Source organism: Emys orbicularis, chromosome 7 (genome assembly GCF_028017835.1).
Source record: "Emys orbicularis isolate rEmyOrb1 chromosome 7, rEmyOrb1.hap1, whole genome shotgun sequence".
Taxonomy (NCBI): domain Eukaryota; kingdom Metazoa; phylum Chordata; order Testudines; family Emydidae; genus Emys; species Emys orbicularis.
This window is the reverse complement of record NC_088689.1, coordinates 116,353,618-116,365,317: the sequence shown is the minus strand read 5'-3', so window position 1 is coordinate 116,365,317 and position 11,700 is coordinate 116,353,618. Positions and strand designations below refer to the sequence as shown.

At 41.2% G+C, this 11,700-nt stretch overlaps 1 protein-coding gene across 1 annotated transcript in view; it reads left to right on the top strand.

Moving 5' to 3' along the window:
- Positions 1–11,700, top strand: part of ITPR1 (inositol 1,4,5-trisphosphate receptor type 1) — a 249,083-nt gene that overhangs the window by 143,320 nt on the left and 94,063 nt on the right. The window contains exons 36-39 of the mRNA XM_065407748.1: positions 100–284; positions 3,166–3,314; positions 4,096–4,207; positions 10,213–10,245. Of these exons, the coding sequence (XP_065263820.1) occupies positions 100–284; positions 3,166–3,314; positions 4,096–4,207; positions 10,213–10,245 (479 nt within the window). The remainder of the gene's footprint in view (positions 1–99; positions 285–3,165; positions 3,315–4,095; positions 4,208–10,212; positions 10,246–11,700) is intronic.

Sequence of the window (11,700 nt, the reverse complement as noted above, 5' to 3'; positions counted from 1 at the left end):
AGTATGAAAGAAGCACAGCTTGGGATCCCCCCTTGTTCCTTTATTGATTGCATGTAGGGGCTAAAGGAGTCCATTCTTATTACCTTTTGTCTGTTGAAGCGAAAAGTCGAGCAATTGCAATACCTGTGGATTTGGACAGCCAGGTCAACAACCTCTTCCTAAAATCACACAACATAGTACAGAAAACTGCAATGAACTGGAGAATGACTGCAAGGAATGCTGCCCGTAGAGACTCAGTGCTAGCTGCTTCCAGAGACTATCGAAACATCATTGAAAGATTGCAGGTGAATACAGAGTGCTGCATTAACAACTTACTTCTGCCATCTTAGTAGCCACATATTTGCATGTCGGCACAAAAAGGCAAACTTACTACTTCAGTTTGGGAGTTCTGAGTCAAAGTAAAAATGCCACATGTGATAACCACAGCCAAAGCTAATGTAATACTGTATGTAAAATCAAATGTAAACCATTTATTGAAACAGGTAATGGAACATGCACACAGGGTCGCCCAGAGGATTCAGGGGGCCTGGGGCAAAGCGGGGGAGCTGCGGTGCTTGTACTCACCCGGCGGCGGTCCGGGTCTTCGGCGGCATTTTGGCGGCGGGGGGCCCTTCAGTCGCTCCGGGTCTTCGGCAGCACTGAAGGACCTGCCGCTGAAGGGCCCCCATGCTGCTGAAATGCCGCCGAAGACCCAGGCCAGGGCTCGCGGGGCCCGGGGCCTGGGGCAAATTGCCCCACTTGTCCCTCTCTCTGGGCGACCCTGCATGCACAGCTAAAGCTTGTGGAAGTTTTATGGCCCTTGGAGAAGAAGTTACTTCAAAACACGTTTGTCCAGTTCTGTGGTTCTCCCAACATTTTCATTCTGCCAGTACCAGTGGTTTCATTTCAACTGCTCCTTGAGAGAGAGAGGGATCCTCTAATTTGTTGCATACTTCCAAGTCCCTCCAGTACTTCACTACTTGGTTATCGAAACATTTAATGTGATAAAAGGCTCCATAGACCACAGTCTGGGAATTGTTGTAAAGGTTACTGTTTGTTTGATAGATTGACTCTTAATGACCCCAAAGTTGTTGCTTCCTCAGATGAACAAAATAATCTGTCTGAAGCGGTACTACTTGTACAATTTCATACTGATTTCTACTCAAAAGAAAATTTAAACAATACACTCTGACTACTTGTGATGCTGGCAGACCAGGTCAGGTCAGGGTTTATACTGGAAATACATTAATTACGTCTTTATTCGGTACTAATATCAAGACCTGAGGATGATTAAATATTCAGTAATAAGGCACTTTACTTTTTATACTGAATAAAATTCAGTGCTTTAGATTATATCTTTATCTGTAAAGATTGGTTCTGTGGGGGAAAATGTTTTCCTGGAGTGCAGTCTTGATTTAAATTGCTTGTGCCTAAATTGGATCTAAGTCAATACTGTCCAATAAAGGTAGTCTAATTCCTGTAGTCCCCTACTGTTCATCTGTTTTCTGTCCACTTAGGCATGTCAATTTGACTAAACATCCTCTCAGTAACTTTTTCTGCAGTTCTGTAACTTCTGCTCAATGAGATTGGGGTGAATCTCTCTAGAATATATTTTCTGCAGAATATTCATTTGTAAGAATGGATGAAAAGGGGGAAAAATTATTTTTTTTTTTGCCTGATTTCAACCAGTTGTATTAATTTGTTGGTCCAAATAATTATGAAGCGTAGTGTTTTCTGATCATTATTGCAGAAATTTGCAGTATAACAGAGAATCTGCATTTTCATTGGCTTTTTACTCCTTATAGGCAAGAGCCACCAACAGAAATGGGAAAATACCAAGCAATCTCAGGAGTCGCTGAAAATGATGGCACTAGTTGTAACATTCAGTGGCCAATCAAATGGGGATCTTGTTAGGCAAATGCTAATGTTTAGTAATCTGGTGGGGTTTTTAAACAGGGACGTACGTCTTCACTAGTCTGTCAAAATATTTCAGATTTGAGTATAACTTCTGAATGTTGTTTTCTAGGATACAGTTGTGACAGTTTCATGGAAATTGCACCTGTATCTCCCCCCCCCCCCATGGTCCACTCCAGGAGTGCGCGGTCAGATTTCACGGTCTCCAGCCATCACCTGCCTCTGAGTAGGGATCCTTGACCCACTTTCTTTGGGCCAGGGTTTGAAGGTACCACCGTCCCTTGCCTTAGACAGACTGGCTTGTTGGGGGATATCACATTGTAATAGCAAGCACTTGTGTGTTGTTTTCTGTCAGAGGGCGATGCACAGCATATTGCTGTCAGGTTACAAGTTACTATATTACCCTCTCTAAGCTTTATTCTTACAGAAAAAAGCATTACAGAGAAAACAGAGTAAAAACAATAAACAGATTTAAACATACACTAAACATTCCAGGAGTCACTCATCAGTCTTACTGAGACCCTAATAGGCTGAAATCTTTCCAACCCTTCTTCAAGGATTGGGGTTCCTCTTGGACAGAAGGTTCTGTCCATTTGCTGCATCCGAATGAAGGCCCTGAGTCCCTTTAAGCCCAGCCTTTTTTATATCCAAAGCCATTTCTTTATGTATTGGTCTCTGGGAACGTAGTTTGAACCAGTATATGCAAGCCTTCCTGGGGCTGATGTCTCTCCTGGAGATGTTTACAACCTAAGGGCTGGTCTACACTGGGGGAGGGGGGGATCGATCTAAGATACGCAACTTCAGCTACGTGAATAACGTAGCTGAAGTCGACGTATCTTAGATCGATTTACCTCGGGTCCTCATGGCGCGGGATCGACAGTTGCGGCTCCCCTGTCGACTCCGCTACCGCCTCTCGCTCTGGTGGAGTTGCGGAGTCGATGGGGAGTGCGTTCGGGGATTGATTTATCACGTCTAGATGAGATGCGATAAATCGATCCCCGATAGATCGATTACTACCCGCCGATCCGGCGGGTAGTGAAGATGTACCCTAAGTGACTCACTTTAATCACTGCATCTCCCCCTCTCTCCCCCCCCACCCCCACCCCCCCACACTGTTTTTGGTTCTTGGAGGAGCTGTGATACTCCTTCCCTCTGGAGTTGTATACAGTCCCTGGCACGCAGTGATACATAAACCATTCATAAACTTTATAAAATATGGTCCCCAAAGATATTGCTTGGGATTGACAAAACCTGAATGTTGTTGTTTCCTAGGATATAGTATCCGCATTGGAAGATCGCTTACGCCCCCTAGTGCAGGCTGAATTGTCAGTGCTGGTAGATGTTCTTCATAGGCCAGAGCTGCTCTTCCCAGAGAACACAGATGCAAGGAGAAAATGTGAAAGTGGAGGCTTCATTTGCAAGTAAGTTGTTTCCTTATGCTCTGTGCAAGAGTGTTTCCTTGCAGAGCAGTCCCCTGTGTTGTGTTGTATTAAACACGACTTGTCTTCAGGAAAATAAACTCATTTGTTTATGAGGAAGGAGTTGACAACAGCTGTCCATATTGGTCAATCTGTCCTTGCAGGTGATGCTTGCAAATTCTGGAGCAGTGTTTGGCCGTGGTGTACTGTAATACAAATGACTACACACATTTTTAAAGTTATTCCTTATTAGTGAGATTGGGGCCAGTTGACTCTAGTCCCAAGAGTGTGTCGACAAAACACTTGCCTTTATACCTCTTACCATTGGGGTAGTGAGTCAAAGTCGAAGTCTGTGTCATCGTATGGTTTCCAGTTGCCTTATCCAAGGTCCACGTTCTTTTTTTCTTTAATGAGGAAATAGATGCAGTATTTAGTGTCTTGTTAATGTTACTGGTTTTTCATAGTGGACCTTCAATTTTTAATTTCCCCCTCTCCTATATAATTCCTTGATCCCTATATATAGATTTATTTTTGCCTGGCTGTTGTTCAGGTGGGAATGTTTGAGTTCCCTTCATAGCTTCACTGGTATTCATGATAACTCAGCAAGTGTTACTATTAAGGGGGTACTCACCAGCTTACTATATACTGGTCCTTAACAAAACCACATTTTAATTAACTTCATGGTTGTAGCTTTGACCATTGAGATAAGATAGCCACAAATGCCTGTCCTAATTTTTAGAAAATTTAGTACTAAAACAAACTATGATCAATTGGTTGTTTTCAGGTTAATAAAACACACTAAACAGCTGCTGGAGGAGAATGAGGAGAAACTATGTATTAAAGTATTACAGACACTCAGGGAAATGATGACCAAAGATAGAGGCTATGGAGAGAAGGTACTTAATTTACAGTTTATCATTTTGCTTTTGTTCAACACTGTCTTTACTATTCAGAGAGAGAAAATACAGTACTAAGCCTTTAAATTTGTATTTATACCTCGGGTTAAGGATAAAACCTTTCTAGTCAACTAATTGCTTTCAAGATCATGACATTAAATTGAAAGTTAGTTAATTACTCTGGCTTCTTATTTTAGAATATCAGGTTTGTCTAATTTCTGCAATAGTTTGCATCCTGATCAGCAATGTAGAATCTGTTCCCTTTGGTTGTCATTATAGAAGATAACCATATGCTATAGCTGCTTATAGGAGACTTGTCCATGCAGTCATGTGACCTGTCAATAAGAGGATTCTTTTGATAGCTTTATTTTGACTTATATGTAGCTGAGTTAGCTTCTCTCTATTGTGGTACTGAGGAATTTGAATTCTAGATTGGTTGGTATACAACCTTAATAGTTTTCCATTAAAATACTATTCCTTTTTCCCATCAAGAGGGAGTCTTTCTCTTTCTGGAGCTATAGATCTCTCCTCTGTGTCTGAATAATGTGCTTATCTCTCACACTTACACACCCAGTCCCATACTTTTAAATATATTGATGCATATTTCAATTTGATTTAGCTGTATTGACACACTGGGATAGATATCCCATCTTTGGAGCTCTGCTTCTATTGTCTCTCTATGAAGACATGGAAAATAAAAGAACCCAAAGCAGGGTGACAAGCGATGAAAAGATTAGAGCATGACCTTTGATGGATGAAAGGAGTTGAACAGGTACCGTACATCTGAGGGACAGCTACAAAGAGAAGAACCATTATGTTTTCCATACACAGACTCAAATGTGCTTTGAATCTAGATGGCTTTCATTTTAAATTCAGGAAAACAGCAAGCAAAGAAAGAGCAAAGATTAAAATCTGTGTGACAGAAAGTAGAGTGTCTCTAACTTGAGAGTCTCCAGCGTGAAATGCCTCGTGGTCTTGCCCTCTCGTAGACAGGTGGGACTCTTACACTTAAAAGCTGCAGTACACAAGAAACCGAATCATAGCTCTGTAGCCCACAGAAACAACTGCCCATGAGCACTTGAGAGGCAATAATTACAAAGCAGGGAAGGAAGCAATTGAGTGGTTGAACTGAGTTGTTAGAAAAGGTAATCTCTGTGAGCAGTTTGCTTAGAGTACTTTTATGCAGATGGACAATTGAATAGTTTTACTAAGTGATACAAATGAGGCTCTCTAATTAGAAGTTAATTGCAAGCTGGGTTTGAAGTCATGACAAAGTGCTAAGTTGGTCAGTCTTAGATGATGGTAACCCATTAGTTTGAGGCAAAAAGTTAGAGATTGGACAGCTTCTTTACAGACCCTTGTCTAAGGCTGTCCCTTCAGGGGAGGATGAGGAGTGCTGTTTGATGTAGGCAGTGGAAAGTAGAGAAACCACTAAGATGAGCTAGTTGAAGTTTGCCAATCTGAGGGTGATGCAGGCAGCCTCAGCCCACTCCAAGGTTAGTCGGATATGAGGCATGTCACACCCCACTTGGCAAACAGCAGGCTTGCGAAACCCACAAGTGCAACAGTCTCGAAGATAAACCAGGCAAAGCGATGAGGATCCTTCTCCAATATGCCATGAGCATGTTGGCTATTGCCGGCCACATGCCCCTGCCGTGCACCCACGCAATACCGTAAATGAGCAGGAGACTCCCAGGAAAATACCCTGGAGGTGGGGATGGGCAATGCTACACTCCCTGTCTGATCTGGGAATGCTGCTTCCCGCTTCTCTGTGTCACAACTTCCTCCCCTGTCAGTGATCCAGCCCAACTCAGCACCTTTTGCATAGCTCTGTGAAGTTGCTTGCTTTTAAGCCTTGCTTGCAAGCAGCAGTAATCATTCTTTTAAATAAAGTAACAATAACTGTGTGGAATGCCCTAACTCCCTGCAAGTAGGATTGGGGTGTTGGCAACATCCTGCATGTATATGTTTTAAACCTGCTTTCCAGTCTTGACAAGCCGACAGTAATTTGCGCTGAATATCACTCTAATCCACTGCTGTTTGGGAGCCTTCAACTTCTCTCTGTCTGGCTGTAGTTTATTTACTTTTTACCTGCTTTCTAGCCTCATATGGAAGTCAACTAGGCAAAACCTGTAAAAGAGATGCTGCTGCTTTAGCAAAGGGCTTAGATGGTCCTTTGTAGCCATGGCTCATTTCTGAGGATGCGTCTACACTGCAGTTGGAGATGTGATTGCAGCTCAGATAGGCATACCTGCACTAGTTTGGAAATGGGCCACATCCACCCTGATTGAATTGGCCCTGTTAGCACTACAATGAGTAATTTTCCCTCTGTTGATATTCACCCCTTCTTGTCAACTGTTGGGAATGGGCCACATCCACCCTGATTGAATTGGCCTCGTTAGCACTGATCCCCCACTTGGTAAGGCAACTCCCATCTTTTCATGTGCTGTATATTTATACCTGCTTACTGTATTTTCCACTCCATGCATCTGATGAAGTGGATTGTAGCCCACGAAAGCTTATGCCCAAATAAATTTGTTAGTCTCTAAGGTGCCACAAGGACTCCGCGTTGTTTTTGCTGATACAGACTAACACGGCTACCCCTATGAAACCTAGCTTTAATTAAGTTAGCACAGCTGAAAATAGCAGGAAAGATGTGGGAGCATGGGCTGTACAAGCCCATTTGGACCCTGAATTAGGTACCTACTTGTATTGCTAGACCATGCTGGGATTTGTGCCACGGTGTAGTCACTATTTTTAACTGTGCTAGCTAGATTAAAGCTAGCAAGGTATGCCCACCCAAGCCACAATCACATCTCTGATTAACATAAATGTTGACTTCATGACTGAAAGGTGATATCTGCCACTACTCAAGAGCCAGCTTGTAGTGTACTTGGCATTGCAAATAAACTACTGATACCTCAGGGTTTTTACAGTTGGCTACTAAACTCTTTGGAGCATGTTCATCCCGAGTTTTTTCCATTAAAACCAGCGTAAGGACATCACCAATCATGTCCAGCCTAAGGAATGTAAAATGAGATTGGGTGTGGCATATCTTGAAATCAACGGAACCAACCTGGTCTTGAAACAGACTTTTTTTTTTTTTTTTTTATCTATTGTATGTAGTGATACTGATACCACTGGAAATTTTGCTTCAAGCAAACTTCATTTATCAGAGCTTTGCCAGGGTTTTGGTAAAATTGGAACTGCAGATATTGCCAGAGAACATAATGAAAATAATTTTAAAACACTGATACCAAATTAAATGATGTTGTCTCCACAAATGGCCTGTAAAGCTCTACAAAATTCTAAACATCTTCCAAGTTAAAGATAAGCAGAGATGAAACGTATCAACTTCTACCATAGTTGATCAGTTACATAATACATGCAGTACAAGAATAGAATAGCCCATGAAGCAGATTTCAGTAAGGGGAAAAGCTGTTTGCCAACTATCAGCTGCTAGTTATAGATAAACTTTGACTGTCTGGCCACAAGAAGTAGAACGATTCATTTTTTTACCTGGTGACTACTCCTAACTGCATTTATTCACCACTTAAAGGCAACACGCATTTCTTTAAAAGCTATTCTGAAGTAAAAATAATCTTGTGCTACCCTTGTTAAATTTAGGGTTCTTGAAGATACTCAAGGTAGAAAGGGTTGCATCTGTTCAGGAGAACTCCTAATTTATTGTAAACCAATCTGAGAAGTATGAGCAGTACTGTTGCAGATAAGGGCATTCAAATAATTTATACTAGAATATATTGTGAATGCTAATAGCTACTTATTTTCTCCTTGATACTTCTACATATTGTAAGAAATTTTAGCAACAAAGAGAGGCTGCTTAGAGCACTCTGCTTAGAGCACCACTTCTACTTCCCTTTCTTAAATATGGTTAAAGACTTCATACCCCATTTTCATAAACTATCTCTGAACTTGCTAAATCAGTAGCTCTATGTCAGGTTATGATTGAAATAAATTTAAAATGGTTATGACAAAGTTTAGGGCCCTGACTTCTGCATGCATGTACAGTTATGAGTGCCTGTTCATTTCCCCCCACTCTGTTGTAAAACTTTACCTCAGCTTTTGCTCTGTTCAAGTATGAGAAAAGTTTATTTGGCAGAGCCAAAGTTCTTTTTAGTTCAGTTATGGGTAGGACTTCACTTATGCTATTCAGCAAAAGTCTAGTCCTCTCCCCTCTGCCCTATCCCCAATGCTCATCCCCACTTTAACCATGTGATTTGTCATCTCCTATGGCATTTGGAGACCTCCATTCCAAATAACTTTGAATTACTGTTATCTTAATCCCTAGTAGGCATTTGTTTACCTCTCTTGCCATTATAATCTACTAGATCTGGTAGTTGTCTATTGTGGAATTGAGAGCTGCAGGTCAGACCTGAAGTAGAATTTAGCAAAAGAAGTGTAAGGAAAGTTTCCGTCTAGTGTCTGATCTTGTTATATTGTATACTGCATACTAGTTGAGACCAGTGAGTCTAGTAATAGACAACCAATCTGTTTTTTAGAGGCATTGCCCTCTCTATAAACATGCCTGACCTCCTCTCCCCCCACTATAAACCAGACACACCAGCATTGTATTTCCTGTGGACTTGTATTTTCACTCAGTCTCCCTCCCACCAAAGGGACATCTAGAGAAAATACAAGATTGTCTGGCTCCAACAGCCAAGGCCTTTGTCAAAGGCTGTACGTGACTTCTGTTCCATCCCAGACTGCCCACAGTACTGCTGTGATTCTGTGCAACATGCAAAGGACTTGATTAGAGCCCAGATGCTGCTACTACTAAGATGCAGTGGGAGAAATGTTGGCTGCTGGCCGGTGGACTGAAGATCCAAGCTCACTACTCAATGCTTTTTCCCAGATGCTAGCCTGTTGTGCTACCGTTTGACTGTGGGAGTGGCCACAGTGTAATGCAGAATGTCTGTGATTCTTCCTCCTCCCATGCCATAAAGTATTTGTTACAAGAGTTATGGTTTTTCACTTCAAAGGCTGACCTTTTTATTGTGCTATAAATTAGCATGTAGAGCTGTGCACACACTCCTCCCACTCTCTTTCCCATCATTTCATAGTTATCCCATGTTACTTCCTGGATTTTCCCATGATCTGAATTTTAAAAAAAATAAAAAAAATCAGTTGTACATTTGTGGAATGCTTGAAACTTTACATATGGCTGAAGAGATTTCTTAGAGAGATAAGGTGGGTGAGGTATTATCTTTTATTGGACCAACTTCTGTGGGTGAGAGAGACAAGCTCTCACTCTCTCTCATCAACAGAAGTTGATCCAATAAAAGATATTACCTCACCCACCTTATCTCTCTAATATCCTGGGACTGACACAGCTACTACAGTCCTTAAATCTTGGCATTTGAGCAGCTTTCTCAGTGATCAGTAATAGGCTGTGGTATTCCTAATGAGCTGAAAGCCATACTACGTTAGTAGCGTCAAATAGGCCCAGACTTGGACTTTCACTGAAACACCTCCCTCGTACAGATGTTTTCTGCATGAGTGGCAGCAGGTTTATTAGGGCCAGTTGTACAAACTCCGGTAACCCAGATTTTGAGACTTAACCTGGAATTCAGCTTCTCTGTCTTCTTGCTGCCATTCTCCCCAACTCTCTGTAAAGATTCTAAGATGGGTATCTTGTGTTGCTGACCACTCACACGCTGGGGCCTACTATTATGCCCAAGGGTGAAGTTCTTGGTGCTTGTGTAGCCAATCTGTATGGATTGACAGTTGGTAGGTGAATAAAGCATGAGTGCATCCTGTCTGTTCAGTTCCGTGGCAGAATATTTCCAGTAGAGCAGATGTCAGCTAAGATGACCGTATCATAGAGCCTTGCTCTAGCCTTTAATGCCTCTCGTGATATTTTAGAATACCAAACTAGAACTGAAATGGTAAATAATATCAAAGTTCCTAATGCAGGATTTATTTGTAATTTCGCTTACTAATGTGTGCTTTCAACCTCTCTTCTTCTCTCCTTTTTTCTTTTCCAGTTGATCACCATTGATGAATTGGATAATGCTGAGGTCTTAATTGTATTTTTCTTCTATGGCAGTGTTTCCATGATGTTTGTTTTATGAGTAGCAATGTGATCTGTCATGCTGTCTTTCCAGTGTTTGAGCGTTCTGACTCCTGCACCTGTTAGTGAATTAGTTGAGTTTAGTCTGCCATGCGTCTACATTGGTAGTTACCATAACTAATTCTGTCTGTCATTATCCCCAAGTATTATCCCAAATGTAGTTGTAGTTTTGGCAAGCTGCAATCATCTGGTGGTATAATAGTATGCATACTGCTTAGGTTCAGAGCTGAGTGCTCTTAGAATACTAGCTGCAGTGAGTACCATTAAAACATTAGCATTTATCACTCCACAGTAATTATAGTACCACTGTATTGCCTAACTTACAATTTGGAAGATAGGGTGGTTAACCTAAATATCTGGAAAGGTTAATACTAAGTTTTAATGGCACCCATTTATACTTGATCGGAAAGAATATGAGAAGCCAATTGGAGGAGACCCTAAATGAACTGTCTGTACTTACTAACTAATGAGAGTGATTGCTCATAACAATGTATTTGTATAGCACAACTGAGACAATAGAAGAGGATGGGCCCTTGCATAGGATCTGTGTGATATTCTTTCCTATAAAGAAAGTAACTTGATGACTGTTGAGTTCAGCAGGATATATAGGTGTGGTCACTGTTTCTTCCTATTCGGGTTTGGCCTGTGAATATGTGGGAAAACGTAGGGGTATATTGTGAAAGCTACCTGGTGGTAAATCTATGCCTGGCAAAGCAGCAGCCTAAAATAGGGTGTTTACACTGAATGCAGCACGCCTACGTTAAAGGCAAAGGGCCATGTTTGAGTGAGATCTTCCAGCTGAGGTAGCTAAATGTCCAAATGCTGTCACTTTTATATGCAACAACCATCCTGTATGCCCAAAAAATGTGGGCACAAATTCAGAGACTGATCGTTTTTCTGTATATTTGTACAGTATATCTGTTGCCCAGCAAGTATTTTACTTATTTAACATCTTCATTACAAAAGTTCTTCTGCCCTTGCTTTGTTTCCTCTGTGCTGTTCCAGCCTTCTGTCTGGGGCAAAACGGATCCCTTTAAAATGCAAAACACAGAGAAATATACTAGCTATTTTTTCAAATTAAAAAATATTCTAAACTGGCTTCCTCTGAAACTTTTTCCTTTAACCTTAATCTAGCAATGATCTCAGTTATTATTTTTTTGGAACATCCATTGTTTTGAGGAATAAATTATAATATTTTGGGAACCTGTCTGCCAAAATGGATTTGGAATCCTACCTGCCCATCTCATCATGCTCAATCTTGAACTGAGCTGTCTTTGTTTGTGTGCAGTTATATTTACTTAGTGCATATATTAATGGAAACTGTGTATGATATATTTAGAGAATGAGGCTGATTTTCCTGTTACTCATTTCACACTATTTAAAGTCCCTTTACTCCAGTAGA